The sequence below is a fragment of the Aquarana catesbeiana genome, linkage group LG05 (assembly GCF_042186555.1).
Source record: "Aquarana catesbeiana isolate 2022-GZ linkage group LG05, ASM4218655v1, whole genome shotgun sequence".
Lineage (NCBI taxonomy): Eukaryota > Metazoa > Chordata > Amphibia > Anura > Ranidae > Aquarana > Aquarana catesbeiana.
Genome location: NC_133328.1, coordinates 652,273,727 through 652,293,747, shown reverse-complemented (window position 1 = coordinate 652,293,747; position 20,021 = coordinate 652,273,727). Strand labels below are relative to the sequence as shown.

The following is a 20,021-nucleotide window of genomic DNA, read 5'->3' as shown; positions in this document are numbered from 1 at the left end:
TTGTGTGTCGGCTCCTTTGGGTGTTTGTGTGTCGGCTCCTCCGGGTGTGTGTGTGTGTCGGCTCCTCCGGGTGTGTGTGTGTGTCGGCTCCTCTGGGGGGGTGTGTGTCGGCTCCTCTGCATGTGTTGGGTCCTCTGGGAGTGTGTCTGATGAGTGTTCTGGGGGGGGGGTGTCGGGTCCTCCTTGAGGTGTGTCTGATGAATATTCTGGGTGTGTGTGTGTCGGCTCCTTTTGGGTGTTTGTGTGTCGGCTCCTTTTGGGTGTTTGTGTGTCGGCTCCTTTTGGGTGTTTGTGTGTCGGCTCCTTTTGGGTGTTTGTGTGTCGGCTCCTTTGGGTGTGTGTGTGTGTCGGCTCCTCCGGGTGTGTGTGTGTGTCGGCTCCTCTGGGGGTGGGTGTGTCGGCTCCTCTGGGGGTGGGTGTGTCGGCTCCTCTGGGTGTGTGTGTGTGTCGGCTCCTCTGGGAGTGTGTGTGTGTGTCGGCTCCTCTGGGTGTGTGTGTCTGATGAGTGTTCTGGGTGTGTCGGCTCCTCTGGGGGGTGTGTCTGATGGGTGTGTGTCGGCTCCTCTGGATGCGTCGGCTACTCTGGGGCTGTGTCTGATGAGTGTTCGGGGTGTGTGTGTCGGCTCCTCTGGGGGGGTGTGTGTCGGCTCCTCTGCATGTGTTGGGTCCTCTGGGGTGTGTCTGATGAGTGTTCTGGGGGGGGGGGTGTCGGGTCCTCCTTGAGGTGTGTCTGATGAATATTCTGGGTGTGTGTGTGTCGGCTCCTTTTGGGTGTTTGTGTGTCGGCTCCTTTTGGGTGTTTGTGTGTCGGCTCCTTTTGGGTGTTTGTGTGTCGGCTCCTTTGGGTGTTTGTGTGTCGGCTCCTCCGGGTGTGTGTGTGTGTCGGCTCCTCCGGGTGTGTGTGTGTGTCGGCTCCTCCGGGTGTGTGTGTTGGCTCCTCCTGGGTGGGGGGGGGTGTCTGATGAGTGTTCTGGGTGTGTCGGCTCCTCTGGGGGGGGGGTGTCGGCTCCTCTGCATGTGTTGGGTCCTCTGGGGGTGTGTCTGATGAGTGTTCTGGGTGTGTCGGCTCCTCTGGGGGTGTGTCTGATGAGTGTTCTGTGTGTGTCGGCTCCTCTAGGTGTGTGTGTCGGCTCCTCCAGGGGTGTGCCGGCTCCTCTGCACGTGTCAGGTCCTCTAGGGGTGTGTCTGATGAGTGTTCTGGGTGTGTCGGCTCCTCTGGGGATGTGTCGGGTCCTGTGCGTAGGCTCCTCTGGGGGTGCGTGTGTGTGTGTCGGCTCCTCTGGGTGTGTGTGTCTGATGAGTGTTCTGGGTGTGTCGGCTCCTCTGGGGGGTGTGTCTGATGGGTGTGTGTCGGCTCCTCTGGATGCGTCGGCTACTCTGGGGCTGTGTCTGATGAGTGTTCGGGGTGTGTGTGTCGGCTCCTCTGGGGGGGTGTGTGTCGGCTCCTCTGCATGTGTTGGGTCCTCTGGGGGTGTGTCTGATGAGTGTTCTGGGGGGGGGGTGTCGGGTCCTCCTTGAGGTGTGTCTGATGAATATTCTGGGTGTGTGTGTGTCGGCTCCTTTTGGGTGTTTGTGTGTCGGCTCCTTTTGGGTGTTTGTGTGTCGGCTCCTTTTGGGTGTTTGTGTGTCGGCTCCTTTGGGTGTTTGTGTGTCGGCTCCTCCGGGTGTGTGTGTGTGTCGGCTCCTCCGGGTGTGTGTGTGTGTCGGCTCCTCCGGGTGTGTGTGTTGGCTCCTCCTGGGTGGGGGGGGGTGTCTGATGAGTGTTCTGGGTGTGTCGGCTCCTCTGGGGGGGGGGTGTCGGCTCCTCTGCATGTGTTGGGTCCTCTGGGGGTGTGTCTGATGAGTGTTCTGGGTGTGTCGGCTCCTCTGGGGGTGTGTCTGATGAGTGTTCTGTGTGTGTCGGCTCCTCTAGGTGTGTGTGTCGGCTCCTCCAGGGGTGTGCCGGCTCCTCTGCACGTGTCAGGTCCTCTAGGGGTGTGTCTGATGAGTGTTCTGGTGTGTCGGCTCCTCTGGGGATGTGTCGGGTCCTGTGCGTAGGCTCCTCTGGGGGTGCGTGTGTGTGTGTCGGCTCCTCTGGGGATGGGTGTTGGCTCCTCTGCATGTGTCGGGTCCTCTGGGTGTTTGAGTGTTCTGGTTGTGTGTCGGGTCCTGTGTGTCTGATGAGTGTTCTGGGTGTGTCGGCTCCTGTGCGTCTTCTGGGTAGGTCGGGCCCTCTGTATGTGATGGGTTCTGGGTGTGTCGTTCCCTCTGGTTGTGTGTCGGCTCTTCTGCATGTGTCGGGTCCTGTGTGTCTTCTGGGTGGGTCGGGCCCTCTGTATGTGATTGGGTTCTGGGTGGGTCGGGCCCTCTGTATGTGATTGGGTTCTAGGTGTGTCGGGCCCTCTGGTTGTGTGTCGGCTCCTCTGCATGTGTCGGGTCCTGTGCGTCTTCTGGGTGGGTCGGACCCTCTGTATGTGATGGGTTCTGGGTGGGTCGGGCCCTCTGTATGTGATTGGGTTCTAGGTGTGTCGGGCCCTCTGGTTGTGTGTCGGCTCCTCTGCATGTGTCGGGTCCTGTGCGTCTTCTGGGTGTGTCGGCCCTCTGTATGACTCCTTTGTGTCCCCCCTCTAGGCTCCGGGTTCTCTCTCTGTGTAACACCTCGGTGTCGGATGCTGGACTGATCCATCTCCGGGGATTGAACCTTCTGGAGGAATTAAGTCTGGACCGGACTAAAGTGACAAGCAGAGGGGTGTCCCGGTGTATCCCCCACCTTCTTCACCTCCAGGTTGGCTCACCCGTCAATCTTCTCTCCCGTTTACCTGAACTTCTCTGTATGTTGTGTGAAGATCTCGGCATCTGCCGGAAATCCAGGGAGCTCCAACTTCCTATACTGAGTGACAACGCTGCCTCTGCTTCACTGAAATCCAACACAGCATTGTCAGCTTTGCCTGAGTTCTACCCTGCACTACAGAACCCCTCCCCTCCTCTTCATTAGCTTATCCTGTTCTATATCCACATGGGGGGTGTATTATAGTCTGGGGGGGGGGGGGGGGGGGTGACAACTTGACTGGGATCTCAATGCAGCAGAGGCAGCGTGCTGTCAACACTGCCTGAGTTCTACCCTGAATGTTCCTCAGTGATTGGCCCCTGATACTTCTATTCCAATACTAGTCTATCTCATGGGGTCTGACCTGAAACGCCCACAGTGCTGATATCTCTGCCAAGGCCTTAGGAGAGTTTAGGAACAGAGATTAATATTGTGACCCCCCCTGTGTCCATCATGGGTCCCTGACTACATCAGAACCCCTATGACACTGTGCCATACCTTCCCTCAACCCCCCTAACCCTCAATGTCGCCTATATAACCTTGTGACACATTGTAGTCCAGTGAAGGCCCCCAGAGCAGAAGAGGGGCCACAGGAAGCCATAATGAGCTCACTACACCTCCACTTATTTATATGACCCTCTGTTCAGTGTTGTTGGTGGCCCCTGTGGAAAGCCAGTCTTGTAGTGTAGGTCTCAGCACGGTCTGCTCTCAGTACTCCCCGGGGGGGTGGGACCTCTCCATGTATCCTCCACCTGTTCAAGACTCCCCAGGGGTGGGACCTCTGCGTGCCTCCTCCACCTTCTCAGTACTCCCCAGGGGTGGGACCTCTCTGATCCTCCTCCACCTACTCAGTACTCCCCAGGGTGTGAGCTCTCCGTGCCTCCTCCACCTTCTCAATACTTCCCACGCGGTGGTACCTCTCCGATCCTCCTCTACCTTCTCTGTACTCCCCGGGGATGGGACCTCTCCGATCCTCCTCTACCTTCTCTGTCCTCCCCGGGGGTGGGACCTTTCCATGCCGCCTCCCACTTCTCAGTACTTCCCGGGGTGGGACCTTGCCATGCCACCTCCACCCTCTCAGTATTACCCGGGGGGGAGACCTCTCCATGCCTCCTCCACCTTCTCAGTACTCCATGGGGGTGGGACCTCTTCGCGCTGCCTCCACCTTCTCAGTACTCTCTGGGAATGGGACCTCTCCGATCCTTCTCAGTACTCCCCGGGGGTGGGACCTCTCCATACCGCCTCCACCCGCTCAGTACTCCCCTGGGGTGGGACCTCTCCATACCACCTCCACCTTCTCAGTACTCCCTGGGAATGGGACCTCTCCGATCCTTCTCAGTACTCCCTGGGGGTGGGACCTCTCCCATACCGCCTCCACCCGCTCAGTACTCCCCTGGGGTGGGACCTCTCCATACCGCCTCCACCTTCTCAGTACTCCCTGGGAATGGGACCTCTCCGATCCTTCTCAGTACTCCCCGGGGGTGGGACCTCTCCCATACCGCCTCCACCCGCTCAGTACTCCCCGGGGGTGGGACCTCTCCCATACCGCCTCCACCTTCTCAGTACTCCCTGGGAATGGGACCTCTCCGATCCTTCTCAGTACTCCCCGGGGGTGGGACCTCTCCCATACCGCCTCCACCCGCTCAGTACTCCCCGGGGGTGGGACCACTCCATACCGCCTCCACCCGCTCAGTACTCCCCTGGGGTGGGACCTCTCCATACCGCCTCCACCTTCTCAGTACTCCCTGGGGGGTGGGACCTCTCTGTGCCGCCTCCACCTTCTCAGTACTCCCCGGGGGTGTTACCTCTCCGTGCCACCTCCACCTTCTCAGTACTCCCTGGGGGTGGGACCTCATTGTGCCACCACCACCTTCTCAGTACTCCCTGGGGGGTGGGACCTCATCGTGCCACCTCCACCTTCCTATGACATCGCGGTTCTGAGATCTTTACTTACTGTACATTTGGAGGAATGTGGCCATTATAGGAGGCTGATTGGGAAAGGCGGAGCATTCCCCATTGATAACGTTTCCTCCTATGCAGGTCCTTGGTCTCTCGGATACTCTGGTTGGCGATAATGTCCTGAAACTCGGAATCCAGAACTGCAAAAATCTACTGAAAGTCAACTTGAGCCGCACGAGAGTCACCAACAAAGGTGAGTGGAGACGGTTGGAGATGAGGTTCGACTGGGGTCATGATACATTAGGGGTCATACTGAGGTCACAGGACACATTAGGGGTTAGACCAGGGGTCACAGGGCACAGGGGTCATACTGGGGTCACAGGACACGGCTCATACTGGGGTCACAGGACACGGGTCATACTGGGGTCATGGGACAAATTCGAGATCAGACTGGGGTCACAGGTTACATTTGGAGTCACACTGGGGCCACAAGACACATTAAGGGTCAGACTGGGGTCATAGGACACAGGGATCAGACTGGGGTCCCAGGACATATTATAGATCGAATTGGAGTCAAAAGACACATTAGAGGTCAGATTGGGGTCACAGGACACATTATAGATCAGATTGGGGTCAAAAGACACATTAGAGGTCAGATTGGGGTCACAGGACATGTTGGAGATCAGACTGGGATCACAGGGCACACCAGGGGTCATTTATCACACTATATTCTGGATCTCCTGGTTCCTTCTCACACCTGTTGGAATTACTAAGGTTGGAGTCTGGTTATGTGAGGTTTATAAATGAGGACCATGAAGAAGCGCCTTCATATGGTAGACATCATCAGTAGAGGAAGAGTCGGTGATAATACCAAATATTGAACATTTCCAGCAACTGCTCAATAAAAAAAAAAATAAAGCGCACAGCCCCCCGAGATTATGGAAGATTTAAGAACAGAACTGAAAACATCCCATTGTACAGTGTATGGTCAAAAATGTGTGGACCCACCCACACCTCCGCCATCACACCTAGATCAGCTTGTTGGACATCTCATTCCGGAACCATAAACATTATTTTAGGGTCGCTTGCCTCCCACTCTTCTGGGAAGACTTTCCACAGGATTTTGGAGGGTGCCTGTGGGACTTTGTGCCCATTTGTGAGATTAGGTACTAATGTTGGATGAGAAGATCTGACTTGCACGTCAGGGCCTCACATTAGGCACCAAATACATTTCAATTCCTCCCAAAGGTAATCAGTAGGGATGAGGTCAGGGCTCTGTACAGGACACTCGAGTTCCTCCACACCAAACTGGTCACACCATGTCTTTATGGAGCTGGCTCTGCTTCTCTGGGAAGGCTTGCTACAAGATTTTGGAGTTTGTCTGGGAATTTGTGTCTATTTGTGAGGTAAGGTACTGATGTTGGGCGAGAAGATCTGGATAACACATCAGGCCTCATGTTGGACACCAAAAAAAATAAGAAGATCTGGCTCTCCATCGGGATTCCAATTCATTCCAAAGGTGTTCAGTAGGGTTGAGGTCATGACTCTGTGCAGGACACTCGAGTTCCTCCATGACCTCAAACCTACTGAACACCTTTGAGATGAGAAGACCTCATACCAAAGGTGTTCCATAAGGTTAAGGGCAGGTTTTGATGTTGAGCAAGAAGACCTTATACCAAAGATCTTCCAAAAGTAGGGTTGAGGTCGGGGCTTTGTCCAGGACACTTGAATTCCTCCACACCAAACTGGTCACACCATGTCTTTATGGAGCCGGCTCTTCTCCTCTGGGAAGGCTTCCTACAATATTTTGAAGGGTGTCTGTGGGAATTTGTGTCTATTTGTGAGGTAAGGTACTGATGTCTGATGAGAAGACCTGGATCATATATCAGTCCTCACGCTGGGCACCAAAAAAAAAGACTTGGCTCCCCATTGGAATTCCAGTTCATCCCAAAGCTGTTCAGTAGGGAAGAGTTTAGGGCTCTGTGCAGGACACTCAAGTTCCTCCACACCAAACTGGTCACACCATGTCTTTATTGAGTTGCCCTATGGCCATTAATATCATGTTGTCCCCTTTGTGACTATAACACTCTACTGGTAAGACTTTCCACAAGATATTGGAGGGTGTCTGTGGGAATTTGTACCCAGTTGTGAGGTCAGATACTGATGTTGGATGAGAAGACCTGACTCGCATGTTGGACCTCACGTTTGGCACCAAAAAAAAAGTCCTGGCCTGCAGTCAACATTCAAAGTCATCCCAAAGGTGCTCAATAGTGATGAGGTCAGGGCTTTGTGCAGGACACTTGAGTTCCTCCACACCAAACCGATCACACCATGTCTTAAACAAAGTATGGGTTTGGGGTTTTTTCCTCCATTATACTTACCTAGGTGGATGTGTACCCCGGCGCCTCTACACTGGGAACCGAGCGATCAAACATTGCCTGTGGCTCGGTTCTCGCAGCTCCGCAAGCAGAGAGCTGCTGACTGTCAATCAGCAGCTTACCACTCTGCTCCTCCTCGCTCATTGGAGCGCTGAGCTGTGGAGGGGCGGGGAGCGGCTCGCTGAGAGGCTGAGACGGGCATCAGTCCAGGCGCCTGGCAGATCCAGACTTCCATTGTCGGGATTACGCGGTGCCTGGACTGATATCCGTGACGTCAGCAGAGAGCAGATTTCAGACGCTCTCTGCTAAAAACGGGTCACATGAGTGCAAAACGAATTGCACGCCATAGGAGAAGCCCAGCCAAACGAGCTTAGGCAGGACTTCTCCTTTAATGGAGCTGGCATTGGGGGGGTACAGTCATGCTGGGACAGAAACGGGTCTTCACCAAACTGTTACCAATGTCTTTGTATGGTGGAGTATTAACAGGACCCTTCACTCGCGACACCTGAATGCCATCATTTGGGGGGGTTCACATACTTTGGGCAATATGGTGTATCAGGTTGGAGTGGGATATCCCTATTATAATTATTGGTAGAGTTCTTTAAACATGAGCCTCCAAGAGCAGGACTGATGTTGGATGAGAAGACGTGGCTCACCATTCTCATTACAATTCCTCCCAAAGGTGTTCAGTAGGGATGAGGTCAGAACTCTATGCAGGACACCCGAGTTCCTCCACACCAAACTGGTCATCCATGTCTTGGAGCTGTGAGTAACCTTCACTGAAAACCTGGCCTCAGTCATTTGAAGGGAGTCCACATCCAGTTGCCCCAATAATATCAATGTGATGGTCAGGAGTCCACGCCTTTTGGCCATACAGCCTTCCTGGGAGGTAGGGAGGTCCTGGAACATCGGCCGTCCTCAGTCTTGTCATCACTCTCCTCTTGTCTTATGTTTTTCTGTCTTTCCCACTCCTAGGTCTCCGTTTCCTGAGACACTCTTCCATTATGCAGATTAACCTAGACGGTACCGGGGTCACCCTCCAGGGTGTATCTGAACTCATGGCCATCTGTGCCAGCCTAACCAGCGTAAGAGCTGCAAACCTTCGCCTCATCCTCAGTGAGCAGGTGTCCGATGAAGAGGCCAGCTGAGGATTGCCCTCCTGATGACAATACATGGACGCCAGAGAAGTCCTGGCAGAGGACGGTCATGACATGAGACCGAACTGTGATGTCACCCATGAAAATGATGTAATCAGGCAATACTAATGTTTTCCGGGCAGCATTAGCACTGTACATTACTTCTTTACAGAGAATTCTTTTCTCAGAGATTATATTTTGTTGACCTGTTTACATTTTACCAGGAAGAGAATCTGCTGAGCGCTCAGCTGAGATGAATAAAATCCTTTAATGAAGTGTGTGGTTGTCCTCATTCCATATTCCGGGGGATCTCCGGCTGGGTTTATACTTCGCCTCGTGTGCTACAACCCTTTCCAGGAACATCGACCACTATTTAGGCTTTCTTTCTTGTCTAGGATATTATTCACCCCGGGGTTAGAACGGCCCCCACAGGCTAAAAAAAACAAAACTGTAGACCAGCCCAGGAAAACTTTTCCTTCTCCCAGCAAGCCTTTTTTTTTTTTTTTTTGCTAGTGTCCTAAAAAAGATTAACATCATTTCTTTAGCTCTTCTGGGACAGGACTAAACTATTTATGGTATAGTTCATGACATGGGGATCGATTTTTTTTTTTTTTTTTTTTTTATATGCCTTGACCTTCAGGTGACAAAAGACTCTCCTAGTTCCACCCCCAAGTAGAACCCCATCCACTGTGAGGCTCCAGTTTTTTTTTGGCTCCTGTCCTTGGGTGATGGGTGCCTTCTCTTGGAAAAGAACTTCATTTAAATTTTTTTTCACCAGAAATATCTTACTTCTGTTGACTGACACTTCAATTATGGTTAGACTATTAATGGTCTACGAGGCTTACTAGCAGTTTCTGGTTGGATTACCCTTGATGTACATCTTGGGAACAAAGTGGGGATGGCCTGTAATGTTTGCTTCAGTCACCAGATCCGTTGTCTGGTGCTGCCCTTGGTACGTAAAGCTGAGCTCTTCTGTCCCCCATAACTGAGCTCTTCCGTCCCCCATAGCTGAGCTCTTCCGTCCCCCATAGCTGAGCTCTTCCGTCCCCCATAGCTGAGCTCTTCCGTCCCCCATAGCTGAGCTCTTCCGTCCCCCATAGCTGAGCTCTTCCGCCCCCCATAGCGGAGCTCTTCCGCCCCCCATAGCGGAGCTCTTTCGCCCCCCATAGCGGAGCTCTTCCGCCCCCCATAGCTGAGCTCTTCCATCCCTCATAGCGGAGCTCTTCCATCCCTCATAGCGGAGCTCCTCCATCCCCCATAGCGGAGCTCTTCCATCCCTCATAGCGGAGCTCTTCCATCCCCCATAGCGGAGCTCTTCCATCCCTCATAGCGGAGCTCTTCCATCCCTCATAGCGGAGCTCTTCCATCCCTCATAGCGTAGCTCTTCCTTACACCATAGCGGAGCTCTTCCGTTCCCTCATAGCGGAGCTCTTCCGTCCCCCAGTGCTGAGCTCTTCCGTCCCCCAGTGCTGAGCTCTTCCGTCCCCCAGTGCTGAGCTCTTCCGTCCCCCAGTGCTGAGCTCTTCCGTCCCCCAGTGCTGAGCTCTTCCGTCCCCCAGTGCTGAGCTCTTCCGTCCCCCAGTGCTGAGCTCTTCCGTCCCCCAGTGCTGAGCTCTTCCGTCCCCCAGAGCTGAGCTCCTCCGTCCCCCAGAGCTGAGCTCCTCCGTCCCCCATAGCGGAGCTCCTCCTTCCCCCATAGCGGAGCTCCTCCTTCCCCCATAGCGGAGCTCCTCCTTCCCCCATAGCTGAGCTCCTCCTTCTCCCATAGCTGAGCTCCTCCGTCCCCCATAGCGGAGCTCCTCCGTCCCCCATAGCGGAGCTCCTCCGTCCCCCATAGCGGAGCTCTTCCGTCCCCCATAGCGGAGCTCCTCCTTCCCCCATAGCGGAGCTCCTCCTTCCCCCATAGCGGAGCTCCTCCTTCCCCCATAGCGGAGCTCCTCCTTCCCCCATAGCGGAGCTCCTCCTTCCCTCATAGCGGAGCTCTTCCGTCCTTCATAGCGGAGCTCTTCCGTCCTTCATAGCGGAGCTCTTCCGTCCTTCATAGCGGAGCTCTTCCGTCCCCCATAGCTGAGCTCTTCCTTCCCCCATAGCTGAGCTCTTCCTTCCCCCATAGCTGAGCTCTTCCTTCCCCCATAGGTGAGCTCTTCCTTCCCCCATAGGTGAGCTCTTCCTTCCCCCATAGGTGAGCTCTTCCTTCCCCCATAGCGGAGCTCCTCCGCCCCCCATAGCGGAGCTCCTCTGCCATGAGGGACGGAGGAGCTCCGCTATGGGGGACGGAGGAGCTCCGCTATGGGGGACGGAGCTCTTCCTTCCCCCATAGCTGAGCTCTTCCATCCCTCTACTCCACATCAGGTCAGCCATTACCTCACCCAGGGACATTATTACCCACCGATCAACCATGGCCTAAACCTGCAACACCACAGTCTATCAGGCCAACTATCATCTAATTATTATTATTAATATACACGGTTTATATAGCGCCAACAATTTACGCAGCGCGTTGCAATGTAGAGGGGGGACAGCACAATTACAGTACAATACAGGAGGGCCCGGCTCGTAGAGCTTACATTCTAAAGGGAGGGGGAGGTGGTACAAAAGGTAATAGATGCGGGGAATGATTTGATGAGGTTGGCTCAAGGACAGTTGTTGTTAGGTGGGTGGGGGATAGGCTTCCCTGAATAAGTGAGTTTTCAGGGAACTCCTAAAGGTGGACAGGTTAGGGGCTGATCGGATATACCAGGGTAGGGAGTTCCAAAGGATGGGAGAGGCTCTGGAGAAGTCCTGAAGGTGGACAAGTTAGGGGATGATCGGATATACCGGGGCAGAGAGTTCCAGAGGATGAAAGAGGCTCTGGAGAAGTCCTGAAGGCGAGCACGAGAGGAGGTAACAAGGAAGCTAGAGAGCAGGAGGTCCTGGGAAGAGCAGAGGGGACAATTTGGGTGATATCTGCAGATGCAGACCTAATAAACCAACACCTCCTGCGCATGAGTGTGATGGACTGTTAGCAATTCTTTGTGTGCTTTCCTTATTCTAAGGACTGTGGTTGTCCCAATAGCAACTCCCTCCCCCAGGAAGTGGTTACTGGCTGAGAAAAAAACTTTCTGACACCGTCCTCAGGAAGCAGAATATTTCAGGCTATGGGAATTGTTAGAGAATTAAAATCACACACTCATGGGTTGGACCGGATGGATGCAAATATGTATTCAGAAGCTACCAACTAGAGTTTTGGTTTCTGCCTCTCACCCCCTCATCATGCGGTCAGATTTGCCATCCTTCCAGCAATAATGGGCTAGTCTCCATGCTTCTCTTCAGCTGCTCTTCTCTTGGGGTTATTGGCCCTGTCCCAGAGGAGGAAAGAGTCCAGAGATTCTAATCCAGCCTGTTCATTGTGATTGCTCCATTTTAGATCTTTAGATCAAAATATTCTTGAAATGTAGAAATTCCATGTGAAGTCTGCCAGGTCCGTCATTGCGTCCCTTCTACTAAAAAAGTTTCCGGCCTCTATGGGCATCAAGGATACCTACTTGCACATCCTCATTTTCTCATCACATCAGTGCTGCCAGTGTTTTGCTGTAGGTACACATTACAAATTTGTTGCCCTTCTTTGTAGCCTGTCCATGGTACCTCAAGTCTTTAACAATGTGCTAGCTCCTGTCCTAGCTCTGGTCCTCTTTCAGTGTATCCCCCAGTGGGGAACATCTTGATGCTGTCCCGCTAAGGTAACAGATGGTTCAGACCATCCGATGGATGGTACAGAGCTTCTGATGCCTCCTAAATGTCAAGAATTCAGCATTAATGCTGACTTATGGCTTCAAGTATCTGGGCCTTACCTTGAATACAGCCCTGTCCAGGGTCTTCATTCCCCTCGGCAAGCTCCAGTCTCTTCAGTCCTACGTTCGAACACCAGGAGCTGCTGTACTGTTTGCTTTTGCATGAGAGATCTGGGTCTAATCAAGCCAGTACTGAATGCCCAATTTATTCTAGACCAAGGGTCTGCAAACTTTTCAAAGGGACAGTTTACTGGCCTTATCCTTCAGACTTTAGGGGGGCCGGATGTGGCCAGTGGGGGTAGAAAATGTCCCAGGCCTGGCATTGGTGGGAGTAAACAATGTCTTAAGTGCGGTGTGGTATTCAGTTGCAAAGTACCTGTGATCAGTAGGAGGAGGAATAGTGCCCCATCATTGGTGTCAGTGGGAGGAAAAGAGCCCCATTACTGGTGTTAGTGGAAGGAATAGTGCCCCGCCATTGGTATTACCAGGAGAAATAGCACCCCATTGTTGGTATCAGTGGGAGGAATAATGCTCCATCATTTAATTCAGTGGATGGAATAGTGCCCCATGATTGATATTAGTGGCCCCATTGTTAGTGTCAGTTGGGGGAATTGTGTCCCACTGCTGGTGTCAGTGTTAAGAATCGTGCCTCAAATTAGTGGGAGGAATAGTGCCCCAATGGCCGAAAAAAGGTTAGGAAAGGGCTGCATCAGTTTGGAGACCACGGATCTAGACCATTGAAACTCAAAATTCTGGCATTGTGGGACAAACTGACTCTGGATTGTCCTTCATGTCTGATCAGCAAAACCGTGCTTGTTCTGGCATGGTGGATTTCCAATCTGGCATCTTGGTGCCAGCCTGTTGGGCTAGGGAGCCTCTGGTTACAAGGGATGTGGTTGTTGCCCAGCTTCTGATTAATGTCCCTGAACTCAGGGCAATTCAGATGTCCCTTCAAAGCTAGACCCTAAGGACACCGGACCAAGATTCGGGCAGACAATGCTACAGCAGTGGCCTACATTAACCATCGGGGAGGAACTGGAAGTCATGCAGCTCCAAGAGAAGTGGACCTCATTCTAGCTTGTGCTGAACTCCAGGTTCCAAGCCCTGATTGTGGTGCTTATTTGAGGCTTGGAACATTACCAGGTAGTTTTCCTCAATTGTCAACATCAGGATTCCAGAGAATGGTCTTTCTATCTGAAAGTGTTGTAAGCTGTCTGTTGCAAGTAGGGGACACCAGACTTGGACCTCCTGGCATCCAGAGACCAACAACAAACAGGACAGGTTCATTATAGGGATCAGGGATTCTCGGCCCTTCATAGGGATGTGCTGGTGGCTGTGGGATCAGTTCAACTTGAGCTACACTTTCCACCCTCTAAAGCCCTTTCCTTGTTTGCTGTCCCAGGACCCGGTCCACCATTCTGCTTTTCGCTTGCTGGCTTTAGTGACTTAATTGAGGCATTCAATTATCCCTAAATGCTTGAAGGCCAGGAATGTGGCTTTCTTGCAAAGTCTACCATTGCATCTGGAAGGCTTACTTAGGGTTAACCTGGAAGTATTCTGTCGGATAAATCTTGTCTTTCCCGCTATCCGGAGCATCACTTGGCCTTGAGTACCATCAAGGGTAAAATCTCGGACCTAAACTTTCCTTTTGAAAGACCATTTGCCTTTTGCTCATGGGTGAAAGCCTCTCAGAAAGGAGTCATTCATTTTGCTCCCCCTGTACACTCTCTCATTACTCCCTTGGATACTAACCTGTTTTTTTTTTGGTCCTTCAGAACATACCCGTTGAGCCTATCAGGGATATTTCCCTGTCTAATCTCATTCACAAGTAGGGTTGCCACCTCATCCCTTTAAACCCGAACACGTATGAATTACACAGGTTCTGGGGCTAATTTAATGCAGATAAGATACCAAGTGAGTTTAATTACATCCTTAATCAGCCACAGAGCCTGTGTAATTAATATGTGTTCGGTTTTAAAGGGATGAGGTGGCAACTCTATTCACAAGGTTTCCTTCCCCATTGTTTTCACCTTTTGTGAGTCTCTGAGTTGGTGGTCTTATCCAGTATAGAGGTCTTCTTATGCCGCATACACACAGTCTGACTTTCCGACAACAAATGTTGGATGTGAGCTTGTTGTCGGAAAGTCCAACCATGTGTATGCTCCATTGAACATTTGCTGTCGGACTGTCCGCCAGCAAATGTTTGAGAGCAGGTTCTTAAATCTTCCGACAACAAAACTTGTCTAAAATTCCAATCTTGTGTACACAAGTCCGACGCACAAAAGTCCACACGTGCTCGGAATCAAGCAGAAGAGCCGCACTGGCTATTGAACTTCATTTTTCTCGGCTCGTCGTACATGTTGTACGTCACTGCATTCTTGAAGTTCGGAATTTCCAACAACATTTGTGTGACCGTGTGTATGCAAGACAAGTTTGAGCCAACATCCTTCAGGAAAAAAATCCATGGTTTTGTTGTCGGAAAGTCCGATCGTGTGTATGGGGCATTAGTGTTACACAAGGATAAGGTTGTATTGAGGCCTCCTATTTTCCACAAGGTGGTTTCCCTTATCCACCTCAACCAGGATGTTGTTCTTCTTTTTCTATGTCTTGCTCCACGACATTCCAGGAAATTTTCTTTCCACTGTTGCAGTCCACGTCTCGGCTGTAACTTATTTTTGACACTTGGATTCCCTCTTTGTCATTCTTGGAGGTCCCCATAGAGGACACCCTGCTTCCCGTTCCTCTGTCTCCAGGTGAATTAGACAAGTTATCATTTGATATTATAGTCTAGAGTAGTGGTCTCCAAACTGCCGCCCTTTGCTTGTCTTTATCTGGCCCTTGGGGGACCATTCCTCCCAATAGCACCAACGATGGGACTCTATTCCTCCAATACCAATGACAGGGCACTATCCCTGGCCCTACTGGCCAGAGTGCTATGTTGTTTTTTTTTTTTTTTACTCCCACTGACCACCAAGTCAGAGGCATTGTTTACTCCCACTAATTTTCTATTCCTGGGTGACCACAGTCTGGCCTCCCCCTAATGTCTGAAGGACAACACACTGGCATTTTGTTTAGGAAGTTTAGAGACCTCTGGTCTAAAGGGGTCCTCTCTGCACTCTCTTCCATTTCTGTTAGTGCTACTTGAGCTTTTTAGCATCAGATGGGTTTCGGACAGATTGATGTGCAGATTAACGGTGGACAACTGTCACCTCCCCGAACCCCTCATCTGTAGAGTCAGCAGGGAGTCGTGTAATCTCAGAAGGCCCCCGACTGTCTACTGTGATGCTCATTTTCTTACACTGGCCATAGATGGATCAAAATGTATTCTATTCAGCATTGATGGGCAGAATCTCTATCCATCTATGGCCATTTCCGTTCGAGAGCAGTCAATCTAAGGACCGACTTCTCTCGACCGACATTAGCCAATTGGCTGCAGCGCTGATCAATGTATTCTTTTGGTAGAGAGTCCCCATAATACAATATTGCAGAGAGGTGGATTCCTCCATCCATCTACAGCAGGGGTCTGCAAACTTTCTAAACAAGGGGCCAGATTGCTGTAATTCAGAATTTAGGGGGACCGGACTCAGGCAAGAGGGAGTAGAAAATGTATTGGTGTCAGTTGGAGGAATAGTGCCCCACCTTTGGTATTAGGGGAGGAATAGTGCCCCATCATTGGTGCCATTGAGAGGAATTGTGCCCCATCATTGGTGTCATTGAGAGGAATTGTGCCCCATTATTTGTGTCATTGAGAGGAATTGTGCACCACCATTGGTGTCAGTGGGAGCAATAATGGTCCATCGTTGGTGTCTTTTGGAGGAATTATGTCCCATTGCAGGAGTCAGTGAATAGAATAATGCCCAAAGGGCCAGATAAAGGCTGCATCCGGCCCCGGGCCAGAGTTTGGAGAACACTGATCGAGAATGTGTGGATGGAGGAATCGGTTCCATTTATTTTGTTCAGCCCGAAAAATGGAGACATGTGTGGCCGTCTACTGATCAGAGGGATTCTATTTAAGTGTGAAATGTTGGTCTGGTGCACTTATACAGATGTAGGTGTTCGTTGCACAGCATCTCCGAGGCACCAACAAAACTTTTATTTGGAGCCTGCTTGTGTCACCCATACGGTCAGTCCCTGACTCCATCATCAGAACTGGTGGGTCCATATAACCATTGACCACTTCGAGAGATAACCATCCTCAGGAATGAGGAGAAAGTGCTCACCCCCAGAGGTGATTGGTCAAAGGTTAGAGTCCAACCCACATTCATATCCCAAAACATTGAGGAGCATGAGACATGGACGGGGTCCTTGACATCTAGCTGCAATTCGGGGATATTAGAGGGAATTTCTGGTTACCTGTGTACAGACTGGGAAACTTGGGGTTCTCGCAACAAGCTTCTAGCTTGCTGCTTGATTTCTGGAAATGTGCTATGGACGGCGATACCTAGTGTGTTGTCTGGCCTCTCGGCCTTATATCCTCTTTACCCCCATTGGCAGCAATAGGTCCCTCCCTATACCCTATGTACCCCCATTGGCAACAATAGGTCCCTCCCTATACCCTCTGTACCCCCATTAGCAGAAATCGGTCCCTTCCTATACCCTCTGTACCCACATTGGCAGCAATAGGTCCCTCCCTATACCCTATGTACCCCCATTGGCAGCAAAAGGTCCCTCGCTAAACCCTCTACTCCCATTGGCAGCAAAAGATCCCTCCCTAAACCCTCTACCCCCATTAGCATCAATAGGTCCCTCCCTATACCCTCTGTACCCCCATTGGCAGCAATAGGTCCCTCCCTAAACCCTCTGTACCCCCATTGGCAGCTATAGGTCCCTCCCTATACCCTATGTACCCCCATTGGCAGCAATAGGTTCCTCCCTATACCATCTGTTCCCCCATTGGCAGCAATCTCGCTCCAGCCTGTTTCTGTGTATCTCTCTCTCTCCTGCCGGTCTCTGTGTATCTCTCTCTCTCCTGCCGGTCTCTGTGTATCTCTCTCTCTCCTGCCGGTCTCTGTGTATCTCTCTCTCCTGCCTGTTTCTGTGTATCTCTCTCTCTCTCTCTCCTGCCTGTCTCTGTGTATCTCTCAATCCTGCCTGTCTCTGTATCTCTCTCTCTCCTGCCTGTCTCTGTGTATCTCTCTCTCTCCTGCCTGTCTCTGTGTATCTCTCTCTCTCCTGCCTGTCTCAGTGTATCTCTCTCTCTCCTGCCTGTCTCTGTGTATCTCTCTCTCTCCTGCCTGTCTCTGTATCTCTCTCTCTCTCCTGCCTGTCTCTGTATCTCTCTCTCTCTCTCCTGCCTCTCTCTGTGTATCTCTCTCTCTCTCTCCTGCCTCTCTCTGTGTATCTCTCTCTCCTACCTGTTTCTGTGTATCTCTCTCTCCTGCCTGTCTCTGTGTATCTCTCTCTCTCCTGCCTGTCTCTGTGTATCTCTCAATCCTGCCTGTCTCTGTATCTCTCTCTCTCCTGCCTGTCTCTGTGTATCTCTCTCTCTCTCCTGCCTGTCTCTGTGTATCTCTCTCTCTCCTGCCTGTCTCAGTGTATCTCTCCCTCTCCTGCCTGTCTCTGTGTATCTCTCTCTCTCTCCTGCCTGTCTCTGTATCTCTCTCTCTCTCCTGCCTGTCTCTGTGTATCTCTCTCTCTCTCTCCTGCCTCTCTCTGTGTATCTCTCTCTCCTGCCTGTCTCTGTGTATCTCTCAATCCTGCCTGTCTCTGTAGCTCTCTCTCTCCTGCCTGTCTCTGTGTAACTCTCTCTCTCCTGCCTGTCTCTGTATATCTCTCTCTCTCTCCTGCCTGTCTCTGTGTATCTCTCTCTCCTGCCTGTCTCTGTGTATCTCTCTCTCTCTCTCTCTCTCCTGCCTGTCTCTGTATCTCTCTCTCTCCTGCCTGTCTCTGTGTATCTCTCTCTCTCTCCTGCCTGTCTCTGTGTATCTCTCTCTCCTGCCTGTCTCTGTGTATCTCTCTCTCTCCTGCCTGTCTCTGTCTATCTCTCTTTCTCTCCTGCCTGTCTCTGTGTAACTCTCTCTCTCTCTCCTGCCTGTCTCTGTGTATCTCTCTCTCCTGCCTGTCTCTGTGTATCTCTCTCTCTCCTGCCTGTCTCTGTGTATCTCTCTCTCTCTCTCCTGCCTGTCTCTGTGTATCTCTCTTTCTCCTGCCTGTCTCTGTGTATCTCTCTCTTTCTCCTGCCTGTCTCTGTGTATCTCTCTCTCTCTCTCCTGCCTGTCTCTGTGTGTATCTCTCTCTCTCCTGCCTGTCTCTGTGTATCTCTCTCTCTCTCTCCTGCCTGTCTCTGTGTATCTCTCTCTCCTGCCTGTCTCTGTGTATCTCTCTCTCCTGCCTGTCTCTGTGTATCTCTCTTTCTCCTGCCTGTCTCTGTGTATCTCTCTCTTTCTCCTGCCTGTCTCTGTGTATCTCTCTCTCTCTCTCTCTCCCACCTGTCTCTGTGTGTATCTCTCTCTCGCTCTCCTGCCTGTCTCTGTGTATCTCTCTCTCTCCGGCCTGTCTCTGTGTGTGTCTCTCTCTCTCTCTCTCCTGCCTGTCTCTGCATATCTCTCTCTCTCTCCTGCCTGTCTCTGTGTATCTCTCTCTCTCTCCTGCCTGTCTCTGTATCTCTCTCCTGTCTGTCTCTGTGTATCTCTCTCTCTCTCTCTCTCCTGCCTGTCTCTGTGTATCTCTCTTTCTCCTGCCTGTCTCTGTATCTCTCTCTCCTGCCTGTCTCTGTGTATCTCTCTCTCTCTCCTGCCTGTCTCTGTGTATCTTTCTCTCCTGCCTGTCTCTGTGTATCTCTCTCTCTCTCTCTCTCTCTCTCTCTCTCTCCTGCCTGTCTCTGTATCTCTCTCTCTCCTGCCTGTCTCTGCGTATCTCTCTCTCTCCTGTCTGTCTCTGTTTATCTCTCTCTCTCTCTCCTGCCTGTCTCTGTGTATATCTATCTCTCTCTCCTGCCTGTCTCTGTATCTCTCTCTCTCCTGCCTGTCTCTGTGTATCTCTCTCTCTCTCCTGCCTGTCTCTGTGTATCTCTCTCTCTCTCTCCTGCCTGTCTCTGTGTATCTCTCTCTCTCCTGCCTGTCTCTGTGTATCTCTCTCTCCTGCCTGTCTCTGCGTATCTCTCTCTCTCCTGCCTGTCTCTGTTTATCTCTCTCTCTCCTGCCTGTCTCTGTGTATCTCTCTCTCCTGCCTGTCTCTGTGTATCTCTCTCTCTCCTGCCTGTCTCTATGTATCTCTCTCTCTCTCCTGCCTGTCTCTGTTTATCTCTCTCTCTCTCTTGTCTGTCTCTGTGTATCTCTCTTTCTCTCTCCTGCCTGTCTCTGTGTATCTCTCTCTCTTTCTCTCTCTCTCTCCTGCCTGTCTCTGTGTATCTCTCTCTCTCCTGCCTGTCTCTGTGTATCTCTCTCTCCTGCCTGTCTCTGTGTATCTCTCTCTCCTGCCTGTCTCTGTGTATCTCTCTCTCTCTCTCCTGCCTGTCTCTGTGTATCTCTCAATCCTGCCTGTCTCTGTATCTCTCTCTCTCCTGCCTGTCTCTGTGTATCTCTCTCTCTCCTGCCTGTCTCTGTGTATCTCTCTCTCTCCTGCCTGTCTCAGTGTATCTCTCTCTCTCCTGCCTGTCTCTGTGTATCTCTCTCTCTCCTGCCTGTCTCTGTATCTCTCTCTCTCTCCTGCCTGTCTCTGTATCTCTCTCTCTCTCTCCTGCCTCTCTCTGTGTATCTCTCTCTCTCTCTCCTGCCTCTCTCTGTGTATCTCTCTCTCCTACCTGTTTCTGTGTATCTCTCTCTCCTGCCTGTCTCTGTGTATCTCTCTCTCTCCTGCCTGTCTCTGTGTATCTCTCAATCCTGCCTGTCTCTGTATCTCTCTCTCTCCTGCCTGTCTCTGTGTATCTCTCTCTCTCTCCTGCCTGTCTCTGTGTATCTCTCTCTCTCCTGCCTGTCTCAGTGTATCTCTCCCTCTCCTGCCTGTCTCTGTGTATCTCTCTCTCTCTCCTGCCTGTCTCTGTATCTCTCTCTCTCTCCTGCCTGTCTCTGTGTATCTCTCTCTCTCTCTCCTG

At 51.7% G+C, this 20,021-nt stretch overlaps 1 protein-coding gene across 1 annotated transcript in view; it reads left to right on the top strand.

The window, feature by feature from the left end:
* The window catches only part of LOC141145703 (uncharacterized), a 353,511-nt gene extending 345,017 nt beyond the window's left edge, over positions 1 to 8,494 (top strand). The window contains exons 16-18 of the mRNA XM_073632578.1: positions 2,611 to 2,764; positions 4,847 to 4,958; positions 8,059 to 8,494. Of these exons, the coding sequence (XP_073488679.1) occupies positions 2,611 to 2,764; positions 4,847 to 4,958; positions 8,059 to 8,231 (439 nt within the window). The 3' untranslated portion in view covers positions 8,232 to 8,494. The remainder of the gene's footprint in view (positions 1 to 2,610; positions 2,765 to 4,846; positions 4,959 to 8,058) is intronic.
* Positions 8,495 to 20,021: the final 11,527 nt, after the last annotated feature.